General features: G+C 34.7%; 1 protein-coding gene across 4 annotated transcripts in view; it reads right to left on the bottom strand.

The window, feature by feature from the left end:
* LOC144478809 (uncharacterized) overlaps positions 1-21,401 on the bottom strand; it is a 668,769-nt gene that overhangs the window by 117,837 nt on the left and 529,531 nt on the right. For 3 of the 4 annotated variants that reach the window (XM_078197074.1, XM_078197076.1, XM_078197077.1), the window contains one exon: positions 1,238-1,258. The exons of the other annotated variant lie outside the window; for it this stretch is intronic. In XM_078197074.1, the coding sequence (XP_078053200.1) occupies positions 1,238-1,258 (21 nt within the window). The remainder of the gene's footprint in view (positions 1-1,237; positions 1,259-21,401) is intronic. 4 annotated transcript variants of the gene reach the window in all.

Below are 21,401 nucleotides of genomic sequence, written 5' to 3' on the forward strand. Positions count from 1 at the left end.
AGAAGCAAGAGCCACTAACAAAATTTATTTTTATTTGATATATTTCATGCGAAGATAAACTTTTGGGATTTAGATAAAAATTTCGTCGACGATTCACGTAATAATAGAAACCAAGCTGGTATATAGTTTGACTAATAAGAAGTGTGATACAACTGTTTGAACATTAAATTATACCACTCAAGCAGAATTGATTATAAAATAATTTTAGATTTTTTAACGAATTCACTGTAATGAAATATTTGCAATCGTTCGAAAGAACTGAATCAATTTTATTTGATTCTACTTTCTGATTTCTTTATATCAGATTTTTAATAAATGTTTAAACTGTTCTTAATTTTATAAGAGCAAAATCTCCAATTGCAAGATGAATTTTGTCACAATCTCGATATTTAATTATTGTGTTCGTTCATATCAGTCATACTTGTACAATGATTTTCCATATATTTTGCAGTGCAAAATCGCCTATCGGTGAAAATTGATTTGCAATATTTTATGACGTTTTGTTCTCCGAGAGCCAGCTATTCGGACCACTTACAATTTGAATGCCCCGCTCTTAGGCACTATCTATTATTTAGCCAACTCGACGTTCTCTCTTTGCCCGCTATCACACCATCAATTGTTCAGTACTATTGTCTAGAACCGCACCCGTAACATGGCCGACAATCCTCGTGTATCTGTTGCCCGCTATTTGTTCAGAATAAATTATTTAACGACACGATGTAATGATCAATTATAAGGTTTTGCTTCACTGATGTAAAATTCTGTTTCACAAATTGATATTTGTAATTCGTGCATCGAACTATCGTGGCAATACTTGCATAAAATTCATGGCCTAATTGCAAGTAACATTAAAAGTAAAGCTCTGTCTAAAAATATAGATTTAAAAAAGTGCAAATAAAATGCGTAAACATTGCAGTCAGATTTGTGATCAAACAGATGTTTCAAACAAATGGTTCACCATTCAGAATTTACAAAACTATGTTGTCAAAAAGAACTATTAATGCTACATCAACATTGTCAATTAATTTAGAGTACAATAATTTCGAATTTACATTGTTCCGACTACACAATGTCTTCAATGATGTATCATTACAGTCCTCAATCGAAAAATAAAATCAACTGTAACAAAACAGTTGTAGCTTACAAGAACTAAATTATTAAAAACTATATTATTTATCGATAAATCTAATCATTGAAATTTCTAATGATCATGAATTAAATGGAATTGCAAACTTACCAAGCGGGTGTTCACATGCTCCTGAAAAAAAGCAAAAACACATCCATTAATAATATTCTAGTTGCTGTATCATTAAAACCATTTACGCAAATGTCTTTGTTAGTTAGCGTACCGCTTGATACATGTTTGATTAGCTGTTTCAAAATTTCATGCAATTTTGGCCTGAATGCGTTCCTTTGAAAAATCGTGCAACATTGCGGTGTTTTACGTTAACGTTGCTGCGTAACGCGTCGTTTCCGGTTGAGTCGGAAAGTTTTGACTATTTGCTACACTTGCTGGTGCCGAAAGAAGTCTTGAAATTGCTCTCTGATGTCGTAACGACGGAATTTTGATGATTTTAATCTACCGGTCGGATACGCGATCGTTTCAAGAAACCTTGTTGGGAACATGTGCAGTGCATGCCATAACTGCGGAAGATGCGAGACACGTTCTAACAGCGATATAGTTAAGAACGAGTTTGACTTTTTATCTCGGTTTTAAGATTATGGGTATGGGGTTATGACATGAATGCATTAGAGATGATAAAGACAATTCTTTCAACAGATACGTCTTTATAAATTTGTTAAAAAATAAGCAATTTGTAAGATACAAATATTCAGAATCTAAAAAATGAAAAAAAATATGAAGTTAAAATACTTCAATTGTATTCGAAGACAGAGAACTCATTTTCCTTCAACTATAATCAGTATAATCTTATTTAAATTTTAAATCTTTTGTTAATGAGAACCCAGAGCTTTATTCTAAATTCCTGTAACAATCAGAACAGTAAAACTAATTTGCAACCGTGACAAAAAGCAGTAGTTCAATAAAAATGTATATCGTCCGTTAAGAATATGAACGAATTGAAAATCGCGTAACAATGATACACGTGTCTTTAGGATAAACGATTTTCTGCCATGCAGGTGCCCCGCCGTTGTTCAATTTTCTCGCCATAGAATTCTCGATCAATTAATATAAAAAAGGTTGGAAGCTTTCTCGATAGCTCATTAATTGCACAACTCGATAAAAGATAGAAGCAATAGGTAAAATGTTATTGGGAAATTAATTGGTATCAGTGTATTATTCACAGTACCACCGACGACGGCAGCTCTCCGGCAGAAATCTAAGTACATAGAAACCTTGCAGCCGTAAAAATGGAAAAATTCGCAGAGGGATCTATTTTTAAAAGAAAAAAAAAGAAGGAAGCAGCGAAACTGTGATGCCTTGCGAAACACGGATATATCTAGAGTCTAGAGTGCTCCTTGCGAGGATATACTGTCTTCGCTGACGTCCGTACAGATGTTCCTTGTTGTAATCCAATAGTTCGAATCCTATGTGACATATACGTACAGTAAAATCCATGATGCGTCGGAATATGGACTGGGGACACACATCGCGAGATCCTTAGGAATTCCGAGATTTATATCTCGTATCTACACTCCCAAAGTGTAATCTTGCAAACTCCCATAGCACACGCGTGTTATCTTTAATTTTTTCGCGTTATAATTATGGTACAGGAAATGTGCCAATAATACAAAAATACTACCTTCTACTAATATGTAAACACTATCTACATTGGGATTTCTACGAGATATTCTCTTAGGAGGAATGTAAACACACAAACAGACAGAGGCAAAATGATAGCACACACAAGGCTTATTTTAATTTTCTTCAATATGTCGCGAGATTTAAGGAAGTTAAAGTGGCCTGAGATGATCTGACAGTGACATAAACGCAATTCTTATTTTAAGAAAACGAAAAGTAACGATTACAAAAATTGCAAAAGAAATTGGTCGAAGCAGAACAGCTGTATATAACGTATTAAAAGATGTGGATAACTACGGTAAAAGGAAAAGCACTGGAAGGGCAGCAACCCTATCGCACCGTGACACAACAGTAACATACTTCGTGCTGCATCAAATTTTTATGCCACTGCAAGAGAAATTGCTTCCAACGCTGATGTACAAACTAATATTCAAAATGTTCAACTGAGTAATATTATGAACCGGTCAAGAATAAAAGCCAAGCCACGATTAACGAAGAAGCATAAGGAAGCACGCCTTGAATTTGCGAAGAAACATATACACTGTAGGAAAACCTGGGGGAATATAATCTTTACAGATGAAAAACGATTTTGTCCGCATGGTCCAGATAATAGTGCATACAATTATCATGACATTCGGAAAGGACACTTAACAAAAATTAGACGACAAATGAAAGGAGGTGGAATAATGATTTGAGCAGCATAGGTTACAAAGGAAAAACGGATATTAATTTTATACAAGGAAAAATGAATGGGGCAACTTATTTAAGGTTCATAAAAAACCAAATTGATAAGTATGTACAATGCATTGCTGGTCCAGAATTTGTGTTCCAGAAAGATAATGCTGCCGTACACACGGCAAAAATTATTCATGAATACTTTTCAAAAGAGATAATTCCTGTTTTGGAATGGCCGGCGTGCCCCCCGGACTTAAATATAATTGAGAATTGTTGGGGATTATTATCAAGAGCTGTCTACGCAGAAGGTAGACAATTTGAAAATTTAAATGACTTAAAAATCAGTATTAAAGAGGAATGGGAAAATGTATCAGAATCTTCAATTAAAGTACTGTATAATTCCTTACCAAAAAGGATGATAGAAATAATTGAGAACCACAGAAGATCCACACATTATTAAACACAGGTACAGTTATATCATTTTCATGTTTGCCTATTTTAAATTTATATAATATGGAATATTTTCCAGATTTCCTATCATTTTGTCTGTATTCATTTGGGTATTTGTATTTTTATGACGACAATTCGTTGAAGAAAAGTCAATAAAAGTTATGTTTATATATTAATAGAGAAGATAGTCATAAAGATAGTCATAGCCATAATTATAACGCGAGAAATTAAAAATAACACGCGTGTGCTATCGTTTTTTTTGGGAGTGTAGTCTCTCTCTCGCGTCCGGAATCAAAACAAATCTCGAGCGTTATTACGGCAAACGCGATCCGACACGTCGGGTCCGTTCGTGTAATAATTTTTAGTTAATTCATTTCGTCGTACCGCGAACGGAAATGCCGATGGTAGCTCGTGGGAACTTGGTGTAGGTTGTTCGATAGAAGCAAACAATATTTCTGTAAATATTTAAACGCTTAAATACTTCCGAACGATGAAGTGAACATGTACAGCTGCCGGCAGAATAGTTCGGCTGAATAGTTTTCGTTCAAATAATGTTTCCGACTCTGCGGAAATTTGTGCATACGGTGTCGGAATATAATATGCACGGAGTTAGAACATAATTTCCACAATGTCAACGAAAATATTAATTTCACTTTCTAAGAACATTTTTAGTCTTTCTTTCTTTATCTTGAGTTCGTAATTTTTACTTTGCCTATTCTTCGAATGCGTTAAAGAAAACGTTATTGCGATATAAATGATGTGTTATATGCTTTATTATAATATATAGTTTTAATTTAACAGGGCGTATATTTATTGAAATATCAAATTTTAGTCGAATGTTAACGATATGTGGAGCGTCTTAACTTTTTTTAAAACATCAAAGAAGGCTGGCGTTAAATTTTAATTGAACAAACCTGAATTAAATATATATTTATATAAAGATTTATATTTATAAATAAATGATTAAGATCAAAGTTGTCATATCAGTTATTAAACAAATGCGTTCACTAGCGACAAATTATACAGTGTTAATTAAATGTCACTCTCTTTCCATTATAGCAACAGATATCCTAATAATTATGTGCGGTGACGGACATTGTAATATCAGAGTTAACAATACGTTTTATTTTTGTTTCAATAATTTTATAACGAGAACTCAATCAATTAGAAATTAAAGCTGATTAGACCGAAAAAATATTTCAAGAAAATACATGGATCAATTGATTGAGAACCGCAAAATCAATCGGATTAAAATATTTTACTCGTTTCATAAAATAAAGAATTATACAAATATCTACACATGATTATGCATAACGCACGACCGGGGTTTTCGCAGTTCATAACAATCTACTTCAGCCGAATTAGCAATTAAAACTAGCAGACATCGAAGTTGCCTATAAGTTATGCAGCCTGTGAACTGCCGAGACAGTAACAATTTTATGGGATGTGTAAACATTAGAGCACGGGTGCTAATGCGATAGACGTGTTTACGGTATAATTTATGGAACAGCCAACGAAATAGAAACTTCTTACATCAACGAATAGCTTTACTACGCGTATAAAATAAATAAACTTCGCGGGTAAATTACTGTGCATTAAAGTTTTTCTTTCACATTGTTTTTAGCTTGCCGTGTATGGCAGACGTGGAGTAATTACTATTCCCTTATTTTTATATACTCTATTACTCTATAATTTTTTAATACTAAACATATTGCCTATTTCCCACGTTATTTAATATTTTGGTAAAATTAATTCTCTAAAGAAAATATGGTAGAAATTTTCATCCAGAAATGGTTAATAAGAAACGCATGCTACATCTAAGAGTGTCAAATAATCGTTACGTATTAACACTTTATCTGTCGACAGTTTTGTAACAATTCTTGTCGAGAATTTCATAAAGAATTCTTTAAAGACTACAATAATCTCATCCATACTCTAACAAACTATTTAGATTAATGTAACATAACAAGTTCTTTAGCAATTATTATTTAATGAGTTAGTTGTTGCGGTCTGTTTGAAAAGTGTGTACTTAAAATATATCACAAAGGAAAGAATAATTATTTGTACACACTATAATACAGCATTATCGATTACATATTCATTGTAATCGATTTTTTATTTATTTTTCATTTGATTTATTTTTTTTTATTCATTCGATTTATTCGGTCTTATTTCATCTTAAACTGCAAAGTTTTACACACGACGATTGTTCTTTTCTAACAGAAAATGTTTCCATTTCTTCCGTGACGAGTATACTCGACAAGAGCAACTGATTAGAAGATAATTTGGTTTTCTCCAGTTATGACATTTTTCACTCTACGATACTGCATAGTGTTCAAAAAATTACTCAAGAAATAGAATTTATGAAAGTTATTGGAAAGAAGCTGAATTTATGTTATGCCGAATGGACAATTGTGTGCATGAAAATTTTAAAACGAAATTAAATTGCGCAAACTTATGGATCGACAATATAGGCAGGCGGGAGTATACGTCGGCAAATAATATTTTTTAACGAAACCAAACGGAACATGGTGGTCCCGCGTAGCTGGGCGATAAAGGACCTTTGAGGACCAACAAACAGCTTCGGGTCCCAGGAGTCCTGGGGTTGCCGCGGGATCCCGCGTGTCTGGAAAGTCGAACGAAAATAAACGAGAGTGCTTCGATGTAGGTTGAGGGAATGAGGTTAAGTTCTAGGATACCGGAATCCACGGCGGCGGAACAGGGCGAATACAGACTTCGGTGGAAATTTATGCCTCAGACCTCGGGTAAAATTTATGCGTCAGACCTCGATGAAATTTACCCTTCAAACGGAATAACCTCTGATACCGTGGAAGGAGACGATTGAAAAGTGGTCCGTCTTTCGAGGACCCTTTAATCTTTCACGACGGGCCAACTATTTATTATGGAATACGATTATGCTTTGCATTCGCGGCGCCCGCTGCGCCGGTTCGCTTCGCGAATCATCGAAAAATGTATCTGGGCGCGGTCATAAATATTACCTATCGGGAAAGTTCGCGCGGCTTTGTACCATCCACTTTGGACAAGCATAACTTTCTTTTTCTTTTTTTTTAAATCGAACTGCACCCAACAGCGCGCGGCACCATTCAACTTTATATCCTGTTTTAAGGTTACCGCGCAGAAATTTATTATCCGCAGTCTGCACTTCGTTTCCGAAGTTTCAATTTTATTCTACGGCTAATATAATATCCTGTCGCGCGTGGTTCACTGCTCTCGTCGTCTCGGAACTTTAAGAATGGGATCCCCGAATTTCTGCATATCATCTCAATCACCGCGCCTTTCGAAGTTTGTTGTGTCGCGAAACGGATCCTTTAATGCCACTGCTCGAATGTTTAACACGTTGTCTATAATTGCGACAAAAAACGCTGCACAATTTTACATTTCTTGATAATTTTCCAATTAACCAATACATACGAAAGAGCTTAAAATTTAGAAATTGAAAACTTTTCAACTTACAATTGTTATCGATTTTATAAAGATTCATTTTTGAGAAATTCATTCAAGAAATTAGTTTGAGTAAACATTCATGATAGACTTTGAACTACATTTCTGTTATCGACGTTTAGCTGTTAGGAAAGATACGAAGATATTGACACTTTAAATGTTAAGAACTTTGACACATATTTTTCATACTGCCATGCCACCCATATGCGCGTATTTGCTCAGATTTCGAAATGAATTTTGACGCTGGTCTATTTTATGTTGCTAATTTGATTAGAATTCGCCAAGCGTATGTATATTGATAAAACAATCGATATTCTAAAAGTTACTGTAACTTTCCAATTTCAAATTGATTCAACGAAATACAGCCATTACTTGGAATTTTTGAGGTGGTTGCCGCGACAGTCAAAGCGTCGATGAATATTAATTCTCTCTTTGTGGTAAGAAATTAAACAAAATACCGTCATCGTTTGGAATTTTTGAGGTGGCTGGCGTAACTGTCAAAGCGTCGATGAATATTAATTCGTTCTCTCTGGTAAGAAATTATGCGCAACTAAGAGGTTCCGATCGCAGTAACTATAGTATAAATCAAAAGGCGAGTCGTAACTTTGACTTTGTTGAAACTTTGAAGTCGCGGAATTGGATACTTAACGCGTCAAAGGAATAAACGAGCGATTGGATAAAGTCGACGACTTTGAGATCCGTTCGCGACGAATCAATCGCATTGTGTGCGCTGTATTTAATAAATCGTCGGGAGTAGTAAAGCCGTTCTTTACGCTGGGCACGTAAACGTTTGAAATTCAGGGCAAATTCGTTTCGTTCCCGAAATATCCGCGTGTTCTCTTTTTATCGAAACGGAAAATTAACTAGCGTGTTTCATATCGGACGCGAATAAATTTTCATCGTCAACGGTTCTTTGAAGAGAACGAGCACAATGCGCGGAGATATTCCGTTTTCTTTGTCGGGAATATGCAAGTTTATTTTACTTCCGCGGGAAGCAATGTAAACCGTTTCTGTATAAAACGCGCGAGAACCAATCTCTTTCGATCGTGTGCCCCGAACTCCGCGGCCGCTTCGAAAATAATTCATTTCGAAACAACGGGATTTAAGTGAATCGAAAATCAGATTTTCACTTTATTATTTCGGCCCGGATTTCATACAATCGTGCTTTGATGCCTAGATGATTGTATAATCTCGTCAGCGTCTCCATTGTGGTAACAACAAAGCAGAAACACCGTTATTGTATGACATCCAATGTGATTAATATAACAATAAATAATGTGTTCATTCAACAAATATGGCGTTTGTAAATAATAAATAGGTTACAAACATTAGTAGGCGTAGTTCAAAACGGTGACAAGATTAAAAATTAAAAGAAACGAAGGATGTTGATGTGTCAGTTTGAAGTTATTAAAATTATTGAGAAAAGAAACAATTTTTATTTTGCAAAAAGGTTCATTCCATTGATTTGTTAGGCTTATAGAAATGTGTATCGTGTAAAGAAATTTTCAACTGTTGCTAAAGACACCTTTAAAAATACAAAAATACCCACTAATATTCCTCAATGGTAAAATTAAAGAAGATTAAGACAATTTACAAACGATTAAAATTCTTCGTTCGTAAATGTAAATAAGAAATAAACAGCTTCATGTCTCATTCAATGAAAGTATTTTATCAAACACCCTTACATATTCTTGGTTTAAAACTAATAATTGTTTAAAAAATGTTGTGAAAGTACATTGTGAAAGTACTCATCGAATCAATTCATTGTAACATAAGTGAGCCGAGTATATCGAATTAGTAAAATCTAAATAAAATCTAGATTAGTTTGCAATATCTTAAACAATATATAGGAGACCACAAAATTCTTTGAATAATCTTATTGAACCTAACAATTGTTTGCTTCAAGAAAAATTTATTTATTCCTTTGTCTATTAAGCATAAACGAATCAGATGCATATTTAATTTTCTACCAAGATGTAACATATTAATAAAACAACAACAGCAATAATAATAATAGAGAAATAGTAACAACAAAATTAACAATAATGAAACATGAAATACGAAGAATGAAAAAAATTGAAAATAAAGATAAAGAAAAGAAAGAAAAATGCAAATAAAAACAATATGATTGCAATTTACAAGGCAAATGCAAGTTAAACAACTCAGCCTCCGATAACATTATTCAGTTGATTTTTATTTCTTGAATAAACCAGATCCGTGTTGTTCGATCGATGCAACGTGCATGCCACCAGAAAAGAAGCATTTAACATAAGAAAACAACCCCCCCCTCCCCCCCCCCCCTGAAAATAGAACGGCAAGGGTGCAATCTCGGGGCAATGGAACGATCTAACAACGCAAAAGCAACGAATTTCAGGATACTTAATAACAACAATCTCTTCGGGAAGTTCGACGAACTCCCGCGTAAAATGCGAACGTCAATAGATAATTATTCGTGCATGAATTTCGCTGCGTTCCTCGTTAAAAAGTTTCCTGGAATTTTAACTGGGAAAACAACCTATTTCCCGCGCTTATGCACTTTTTATTTTGATAAACAGATTCCAGCCACGCCGCCAAGAAACATAAATCTCGTTATACGTGTATATATAGAGAGGGAATGATCATCTCTCGCCTCTCCTTCTCCTCCACCTCCTCCACCTCCTCCACCTCCTCTCGAACATTAGAGAAAGTGGAGCAATCATTGATTACCGGTTAATCCGAACTTTCCTGGTGGAACCGAGAAGTTCCAATGGAATCGGATTGAAAGTTTTTTTCGAAAATACGCCGAGGCAAAGGATGTATTCCGCGGGAGTTCATAATTGGACCGTCTCTTGCCCCGAAGTAATCATCGCGGCAATAAAAATTTCTAGCAATTTTAACCCTTTATGACTCGCGGCCGATCGAAGTTTTATCTATTCCCGTTGAAACGCTGTCACGAATCAAGCATATTTCGTCTCAAAAATAATCCTATTCATTCAAATGATTGCGAAGATGGTAGTTTGTAACAAATAAACATTAGAGAATATAGTTTTTGTTAAAATAAATATTATTATATATCTAGTATAAATAAATTTAAATATTATTGCCAAAGAACACAGGAATGTTCGATTAAATCGTTTCAGTTAAACGAATTATATCAACAATTCTGATTCAACTGAATTCGCGCGATTATTTCGAACCAATTCAGTTATTTCAATTCGATCAAATTGTCTAATAATATTCAATAATAATTGAGAAACTAATAACATGTAATATTGAAACAATTTTGCGTAACAATTTTCTATTTGCTGAATAAGGCATCTATTACTATATAGATATCACGAAGATGTTTCTACAAGAAAAATCTCTAAATCTTTAAAGAAATCCAGACTTATCAATGTCCCAAAACAATACACATTAGTGGCATTTAGGCCCAGTGGTAATTAAACGATTTACTTGATTCAACGATTCACCTAATAAATCTCTCGGTTAAAATCGCTTCGAGTACAAAGGGTTAATAAATAACAAACTAAAAACTAAGAATTATATAATTCAAGGCACAAAGGGGAGATGAACACGCGCGGATCTGGTGGAACCCAGACACTCGGTACGTGGCTGGCTAATTTTCTACCGAACCTTTACCCGCGGAGAGTTTCAGAGAGGCTGATGCGCGTTATCGGATTAAAGGGCGAGGCAAAGCGCGTCGCGCCGATATGGACTTGTCACGGCTCCGTTATATACGTATACGTACGTATTATCTGGGAAAAGCGCAGCGGTCGAGTCGCCAGGCTGGAAACTGGACGAGAATAAACTGGATAGCCGTGAAATGGATCGCGGCAGCAGGGTTAAGTTTTCGGTTGTACCGGGATTTCATCTGTACCCGTAGACGCCAAACGAAAAATGACGTTTATGGCTGGGCGGTGGTGGGGCGAGAATGTGATTCGGGCGAAGATGGGCACCAGCTTTCCTCGAATAACGTCCGGCAACGTTGCACAACGTCAAACAGCATCAAACTGTTTTCAACCGGAGTGTTTGCGCGATTAATTCAACCGTGAGGCAACTGTCTCGGTGACTGGAAATACACAATTACTAGACATCAGTTTAGTGTACTTGAATAAATTGCTAATCCAGCTACTTGGATTACAACTAATCCGTTTATTTTGTCAATGTAAAAAGAAAAAATACCAAGAATTCCAGAAAACAAACCGGGTAGTATTAAGTTCTATCAGATTCCTTTTCATATTGGTATTTCTGGAAACCAAAAAGCTGATTCTCTTGCTAAAGAAATGAGTAATATAAATACAAATACAATTTGTATTCTAATGTACAAATTCTGATTCCATGTATAAATATATACAGGGTGTCCCAGTTTTTAAGGTTCAAATTTTGGTTATAACTATTAAGGTTATAACTTCTTAATAAAGCTCTATATGACCTACGTTTATATAACATTTTCTTCTTACTTTGTGTTATAGAATACACTGACAAAGTTTGATCCTTAAAAACTGGGACACCCTATAAAATGTACAAATTCGCGAATATCTGTTTCGGACCATGAACAGCGATACAAGAGCCTTTATTATTGAACTTGGAATGAGTAAAGGGGTAAAGCACTTTCGAAATTTTCAACCACCATGTGTTCTACTATTCTTACAAAAATGTAATATAAATGTATGAATAACACATGAATTAATAATTAGCGTTCAGGATTAAGCATATTGTATGGCGAATAAATCTCGCCTGACATTTGAAAACTCATAATAATAATAAAAAGAGGTTAGATACCAGTTATCATTAATATTTAGCTTTGTATTACGTGTACGATTGAATAATCTAAATATTGTTTTATTCTCTCTAGACGTCGTTGCTTTATCTAACTTTAAGCCATCTTTCGGGCTGCTGGCGAATTCCATTTCGTAACAATTTCGTGCTGAGTCCACTGATTCGAATTGCGCATTAGAAGCCTACTGCATCTACCGAAACAGGATGCTGCATAACACTTGACCAACATTTAGTAGCATCTCTTTCCTATTTATAGTTACCGAGAATTACTATAGTTACATTAGAGATCTACAGCATGAATTTTCTAAATTTCTGCTATAGACTCAGATAAAAAAGTTGAAGAAACATAATTTTGTATTTATTTTATCATGCCGACGAATTAAAATAATCGAGAATAATTTTGCAGGCATCGTCTAGTACATTAACTTCTCTAACATCCTAAAAAATTAAAATCGCTTTGCCCAATTATAAAATAGTTGTTCCGTTTTAAAAGATGACCAAATACCTTTTTTGTACACTCGGAAATCTTATTTAAATGATAAACCTTGATCAATGAATCTTGCAGTGATTTAAACATGGAATAGTTTATTATCATAACCTGCGACGCGCGAGAAACAATTTAGACAACTTTTGGTCCAATTGTAACAAAATTATTCCATTTTAAAAGTTGTACAAATGCTTTCTACATTCACTATGTAATGTATGTTAAACATTCGGAAAGCGGACGCTCGTAAGATGTGCCTAGTTAAATTTCACCGAATCTAAATTAGTGTACTTCAGACGTTGCGAAAAAGAAGGTAAAAGGTTTCGTTATCAGAAATGACCGGGCACCGCTGGCGAATAGTTAGACAATAATTAAAACGAAAAGCATCGAAACACATCATTCTTTCGTTTCGCGAGATACACTTGGGAAACTGAGAATGTAGAACAACGGGCATTAAAACCGCGCAAGCACCCCGGTTCTAAATTACCCGGCGTAGCGAAGTATTTTTGAGATGCAGGAAACGGAACAACGTTTCTTGTCGAATAGTTATCGGGTCGCGCCGAGTGAAACTTTTGCATTGGAATCGGGCCGGGGGATTCACGAGTATACGTCGAACTCTCGATCCTATCCGCCAGTAGCAGCCAATGTATACGGAGAGACGAAACAGCAACGTGGAGGAAGTACTGTGTACGTTATGCTAACATTGCGCGGGAACAAACGAGTATAAACTACAAGAAGGAACAAGGCCGCCATGGAAAAAGGGTGATCCGAAATGGGGTTGCCGGCGCAAGGTTAAGAGATATCGAAAATGTTGCTGCCGCGGAGGAGGGACCACCCGCGCGCTTTGAATACCAGATTGAACGAACGGAGCGAAAAAATCGAACGGAACGAAAATCGCGAGGTTCACCCCGAAACGGTCCGCCGGGCGGTGCGCCGGTGAATTTAACATTCAAATCTCGAGGCCACGGTATGTACGTGATAAATCTGGACACTGTATATTTCAAATCCGAATAGGAAATATCGATCCGTTAAATACTTGTTGTGCTCTGTAGAACCGGGCACCGGCAGAGAATTAATAATGCATTCTCTGATGACAAACACGCGCTGCACGCAAATAAATACATATACTGCTCGTTCTCTTCGCAAGAAAACAATGGGGCGAACTGAAAATTCTGGATTTATATCGAACCCGCGATACAAAAGTAGGGTAGAAGTGCCCGATGCGAGACGGATTTTTCGCTTTAAATTGTCATTTTTGTAGAAACGTTCTTTTAATGTTAGCAATTGAAAGAGAGATCAGCCGATGCCAGTCCTTTAGATTGGCACATTGTTTATCTTGATAATATCAAAAGGTTGAAATCAACCCTTAAATTGGAGATGAGATGTGGCCGTGTGTTTTGATCCAACAAAATTTAAATTGGTGAATTGTCAATCTTTTAATAAAGAATTCGATTGTGATTTTTGTAGTGTTAATCAATTTTTTGTTTCAAGGTATATTTTTAACTCATATTACAGTTTCTTTAAGCACTTTCTTCCGGTATTATCTATGCGAGATTTTTCATTTTCGAAATATTCAAACGATTTGTACCAATATAGTCAAACATTATCATATTATAATATTATGATATTAAATATAAAATATTATTAAATATTGTAGTAAAATATTATTCTTAATTTATGTAGAACGAAATAGTATCGTTTGATTTTAATTACTAAAGAAAATTATTAATTAACAATAATTATATATTATTTGTAATAATTATTAATTGTCTTTAATATTTAGTTATCAAAAGTGTGAAATTCGCGAAAAGCCTTTAATCCACGCTCAAAATTGAATTTAATGAACAATTTTTATTTATATCTCAATCGTCTCATTTTTGTTATATAACAACGTGTTTTAACGTTTTTGTTTTCTATTAGCAGATGATTCGATACAGTGCGTTTAATGAAACAGAACTATTTAAATAATATCATTTTTATGAACACGATTATTCTATTAGTAATATTAAGAAAATTTGGAAATTTCGTGCTAAATTAATAAATACTAAATATTCTTGCAACACATAAAAAATGCAATTCATTAATAACGAAGGAAACTTAGTATTTGGCTAACCTCTAATTGCATTCATGATCATTTTTAAATGCAAACATATTAAGCGAACCTTGTATATAATTATTTCTCTGAAAATTCCAAATTGTTGCAATATTGATAGAATAACTATATGAATGAATAATTATTAATTAAACGCATTATAACGAATCACCTAACAATAGAAGAGAAAAACAGAAATATTACACGCTGTTATATCTTAAAAATGGTCGCTGTATATTAACGCGAAATGATGTTCGAACGAGGTGACATCGGACTGTTGCGAGACGAAGTTCACCAAAGAAGCTTATTGACTGCGCGGAAGTTCAGACGGCATAAAAATGTAGGATAATTACTTGAGGAAAGTGGGCGAGTCGGGCAATGGGACAAAGATTCGGTGACTGTTGTGCAAGATTTATGACGGTCTAAGTCCCGGGAAGCTATTACGGGATTCGTTCAGCCCGGCGTGTCCACTATTCAACTTTTCCTGTTATCAGTTTCTCCTTAAAGATCATCTGACAGGGTTCGGTCTGCAATTTAGTAGCTGCAATAACTGTAAGAACAGACGCGCCGGTCGCAATTCGAGCCTTTCCCAGCCATAAATCTCGCGCATGAGTGATATATTTTCCTAGAGAACAACGAAACTATGCACTGGATTAACACCTGAAGCATTCTTCTGAAAGCCCGTGGAATCGTGCGAATCTTTTTAGATACAATTTCTCATCCTCCATTCCTGCCGGTGGGAGTCAAGGATGCTCGTAAAGACAAAGGATCGAATAATTCAATCAGATACGCGAATCTACTTCTTATAATTTATTACCGCTAATTTTATGAAATATAAGAGAGATCTGATGATCACGATTTAAAATACTAAAAATATGAATTTAATACTTTGGAGCCTGAAGAATTTTCTGACCCCTGCAAACAAGGCATAACATTATGTAACGTTGGGAATATTTACTCTGTATAGAATTTGTTATAAGATTGAATTGATACAGATTTTAAGAAACAAACATCTGTCACCATGAATTTTCGATTAGAATGATAGAAGGACATTCTAGTTTGGTGTTTTTTTTGTATCTACTGCAATTGATACAGACAATTTTTATTTTGCATAACAATCTATCATCTATTTATGATCCCTAAAATGGAATTGTTAATAAACCCTGAGCAAGCAGATGCGTATATATGTGGATAATTTTTCAGAGAGATGCTGACTATGAAAGAAAAGAAACAATTTAGATTTACTGCAATGTAGATTTACGCTTCGTTTACTTCAAATAATGTTACACTAAACAATTGATGCTGAGCTCTTAATTTTTATGATAATTAATTTTTATCTACAATTTAAATAAAATTAATTTTTATCTAAAAATTAAATAAAATTAATCTTAATGTAAAAATTTAAATAAAATTAATTGTAATCTAAAAATTTAGATAAAATTAATCTTAATCTAAAAATTTATGTTAACCTTAAGTTTCATTCTCCCTGGCAATGCAAAGAGTTAATAGACTGATCTATTATCAGCAAAATCATTACAGAATTATTCTTCATACAGGTACAATGAATCCATTGGCAAAATATGAATATAATCTCTGCAATTGAATTCACTTTTAATTGAATTGGCAACGCCATTTTTCGTCGGTCTATACATCGAGCTGTAATAATGGAAATGAAACGATTTATATTTAATTATGCAGATTGCATCGAGCAAACCCCTTCGCCCGTGTGTCCCACATCCTCCGACAATGAATTTTTATATTCAATGAGGACTGATAAAAGAAGCATCGCAACTTGTTAGCTGGCAATGAAACGCGAAGTTTCCGCGACGATGATTTCCTAGGAGCCAGAGGCGGCGCATAAAACCTCCAATGCAAATGATCACGGTTCTATTCAGCTCTGTCCAAGATCGCACCGTTTCTACGAATTCCGATACTTTTGCAAAAACGAGTTCCTCGTTACACAGTAATCAGCGGAGACGTTGCGAGCGCCGGCGAAATTAAAAGGAAGTTTAACTGCCGGAATTAACATTTGAATTTGAAAAAAGTGAAACTCGCCCTGAGCACGGATGTTGAAGTTTAAGGGACCTTCGGACGCGAATGAAGATCTTACGAGACCTTTGACGGACAGGCGAGAGGCACGGAAGTCAATCCAGAATTTCATTAAAAATGTTTCAATGATTCCTGAGAAACCGTCGTTTCGATTACAACGAGACTTTTCTCCTTCTAATAAATATTAAATTTCTCAACAAAAATAATCCGATTAATAGTAGACATATTTCTTCGCTGATTTGTTTCGTAATATTTTTATAATATATTATATATCATATAGCATATATCTTATGTCATATATCGCATATCGTATATCGTATATCATATATCATATATCGTATATCATATATCTTATATCGTATATCATGTATCACATATCGTATACGATATATCGCAAATTTCAAATATTGTCACTATTTTTCAGTTCTTTAAACGAATTTCTTGTTAATTTAGAAAAGTGGAAAAGCAATTGTTTTTATTGATGCAACAATTAACTGGTCCTGACGGAACCTGTGAAGATAATTAAATGCTACACACTTCTTAATACAACCATAGCCTAGTTATTAAACTGTGTATTTTAAGCAGTTATTGTAATAATTAATAGATAAAATTAAAAACGTTCGAAACATTCAGAAAGTTTTAAGAAATATAGAATTTTAAATATTGAAAGAAGTAACTCGAAGTAATATGAAGTGTTATATATTTAATTGTAGTAAAAATTAGACGTATCTGTTCTACAAGTTTGTAAACACGAATTATAAATTCTTGAATAGCAGCATTTAACAGATAAGTATTAATATTCGTGAAATATTTCAGAACTAATGCTTCATGCCTTTAGGAAATTAATAAAACGCTACACATGGAGCACAATGTTATCAAAATGCACATTAAAAAGTGAAACTAAATTTTTGTAAAACACACACTTGTTTCAATTAATGAAAATATCGAATAAAAATATAAAATTAGAAATTCCCAATAAATGTCTTATCAATCCAACTACAATAAACATATTTGTTTCCTCACGTTGACACAATTAGGCTAACTGAACGATTGGCCAATAGCTCCAAGTCCTTAAAAACGTAACTGCAATAAATATTTGTTTACACAGTCCGTGTGTAACAATTTCGCGACACAGTACAGAATAAAACGTTATTTGTAGTCTTTGCAAATGAATGAATATCGAAGGTCCACGCCTGCGAACATTTTTATAAAACAGTTGAAAAGAAACTGGTGTCGCGTGAAACCGGATTTCGACCGCGAAATATTTTCAATGAATAAAAAGTCGTTTCGGACCGCTTTAAACGCGTCGAAGTTATATGTATCGCGTCTTTGACAATTTGTAAACGAGAAACGCGGTGTTCAGATTTTGGGTGAGAATTCCGGAACGCGGATTCGCCGGCTCGCGTGCAGCAGTTTTTCCTGCACTGCAGACATTGCAGTAAGGGAATTCTATGACTGAGCGTGCCATCCCGGTAACGAGGACCATGGAATGAATGCCAACCGAATTGCTGTTTGGTAGTCGAAAAGATGCGACAGTAATTAACGCACGCGCGCGCGCGCGCGCCCGTGGCGCCGTCCCATATTTTGACACATTCCCAACGAGTCTGGTGCCATATTTTCGTCGTTTCTCCTTGAAAGACAATCCCCCCCCGGTTAAATGGCCACAATATTAATGCGAAACGCAGTTACCCGACATTTTGGTCGGCAAATTGTTCGTGTAAATATTACAAAAACAGTTCCTTTATTAACTATCGCGAGAACGGAAATTGAAGTGGCTTTGATGGAATCCTCGCAGAACGCAATTCCGGCGAACACGGTTTCAAAATTTGTTTATCGTACGTTTATGTGGATTACCGTTGCAATCATGCCGACGTTTGTGTTTCTTTATAGTTCGAAGCTTGTGCGATTGCGTACTTATTAGAATTACTCTGGTCTTTAAACAAGCGGGCGCGACAACAGAAATTTCGTAATGATGTGCGCTGACTTCTAAGAGGAATTAACAATTTCAGTAGTCTTTGGGATAAACAAGAGCAGATGTTTGTAAAGGATTCTCCGTTAAGCCAAGATTTAGTTCACGGAAATTATATTAAATAGCAACGACTGTTTCGCACAATTGGTTTGTTTCGCGAAGTCGGCTATTAATCAAATTAATTACTTGATCTTTATCTGAAGCAGGATAACGATGAGAATTTTTAGTAATAATTTGTTATTCTAAATATATCCTTTTACTCTTTTAAGTCAGAATTAAATTATGATTAATATTGAACCATTCCAGTAAATTTAGTCACATGGTAAATATAAATTCGATTTTTTTCTAAGAAATTATCGCAATCGAATCGTATTTAAAATGTATTTTAATAATACACTTGTAATGAAGAATTTATCGCGGCTGATATGCACTGTTTTATAACAATAACAATTTTATGAATTTATGACAGAAATGAATAAATCGAATTGAAAACAGTGATAACATAATCCAATATTAAATATGTCTTAAAGAATTTATTTAGACATCTTGTTATTTTTTATTACAATACACGCTTCAATTAAGAAATTCATTAGATGATTTCCTACGAAAGCTCCTTTACAATTTTCCTTTAGAAAATTCCTCCTAGAAAATAGGATCTAACCGTAAAAGCTAAAACTGAGGAACCACTCGTTTCGAACAGTTTGGCAAACTCATTGTTTAAACAATCAACCGCGGAACGCTTTTTCCCACAATAATACCCTTCGCATTTTATTTTCCAAATGCTGCCAAACGCATTAACAACAACGCGTGCTGCAGGATACACGAGCTATTATATTATCGTCAGACCGGAAGCAAAGCGTTCGGCGACTGTGTAGTCCCCGTTCCGCCGTGCGCCGCAAAAAGCCGGAACCTGTGGGAACAATCAGAGCTATAAAACACGGTATAAACAAACAAACAAACGGACAGGCAGAGGCGCGGATCAATAGATCGGGGCCGACGATCTAAGGAATTTTCGCCGGAGATTTTTGGTTAAGTTCATGCTCGGAGCAAATACGTTTCCAGAGGGATGGAGAGGGTTGCGGTCGCGAAAATCGGAATTCACAATACACGTATAGCCGGGTGAACCAAAGTAACCACAAGAGTGCTTTGAAATGGGTTGCGGGGAACAAGGTTGAGTTCTAGGATATCAGAATATACGGCCGAGTAACGGCGTAAAGTATGCGCCACGGTGAAAGAAGTTCTATGCATTCGGACCCGGTTCTACGCTCAAGATTTTTTTCCCCCTAAATTGTTCGTCGCGGAAAGTCTCCCTGCTGGACGAGCGATTTTTCGACCCTGCCTTTTCCCATGGATCCTCGTGCACGATTTAGCGCGTAGATGCAATCGTTTGCGAAACCACGCGAACCTTTTTATTCCCGATATTTAAAGCATTAAATTGACCGCTGTAGTCAGCAATTTTCAGTTTAACATTTCGATCTGTACGTTTTAATCTGTAATAGTTTAGGTATACAGTTGCGTAAATTATAGGTTTAAATCAACTTTTACATGTTTGGCGGTATTTTAATAAAACTTTAACAAAATATTTGTATATTTCTGTATTGGAAATAATAAATTTATGCACATTATTATATCTGCTAAAATTCTTTTAAATTTTATCAAAACTACTTCGTTTGTTGTATAATTATATTTTACACTAAGATTCAGTAACATAAAATTATTCTTATTCATGATATTATCTTGAAAATTGTGTGCATCGAAAATATTTTAAAATCAAATGTCCATTCTTTGGACATAAAATATTTTATTATCATGTCCATTCTTTCGAATGAATAAAATATTTTATTTTCAAAAATATACACGTAATTTAAGGTCAGACATTTACTTACTATTTACTATTTAGAATATTATTTTACCTAATTCTAGAGTCTTGTATAAGTTGTATTTAGTAACATCATTTGTATAATTTTGCTTCGGATTATTTGTTATTTTTATTATTTCTTATTTTTCGTAGATACAGTGTTAAATATGATAAGTGCTAAATATGTGAATATAACACATACAAAATAATATAACATTTCATCACGCACTGCTTCGACGAATAAGAAAATTTTATTCTTAATTCAAAAGTATCGATAATTTAATTATTACGAAATAATACATACAATTACAATAGAAAGTCTACCACAATTCCTGAATCTTATTAGTGTCACTCACTGTAAAAATATCAGTTCCCCGATTTTAATAGAATTTAATCCAAGCATCACAATAATAGTATTTCTCAGCAAAAAGATAAAAGTTTCTTCTCTTTGAACCCGAAATAGCAGGTTTCCTATTCGTAACAATGTCCTTCTACAATTTTCCGAATTCCAGGAAACCCACGTGCACGTCTCACGATGGAAGCTGTTATTAAAAGAATGAGGACTATTCTTGAGATAAGTTCTTCTTTTTGAAATATTGAGAAAGCACCATACAAAATCCCTATTTCCGTAGTTCTGCAAATATTTTATTCATGCCGAAAGAACTATTTTAATTCAGCACATACGAACAATTGCGAAAATTCGCTTTCGACCACATCGAAGGTGGTGTAACCACTTACCCATCACCCTGGTAGTCATCCGTGACTGAAGGAAGCTGCATTGTGAATCATCGAAGTTGAATAATCGAGAAGATCGATAAAGTAAGTGGCTTTCTGAAAAGTATG

This window comes from Augochlora pura, chromosome 3 (assembly GCF_028453695.1).
Source record: "Augochlora pura isolate Apur16 chromosome 3, APUR_v2.2.1, whole genome shotgun sequence".
Taxonomy (NCBI): domain Eukaryota; kingdom Metazoa; phylum Arthropoda; class Insecta; order Hymenoptera; family Halictidae; genus Augochlora; species Augochlora pura.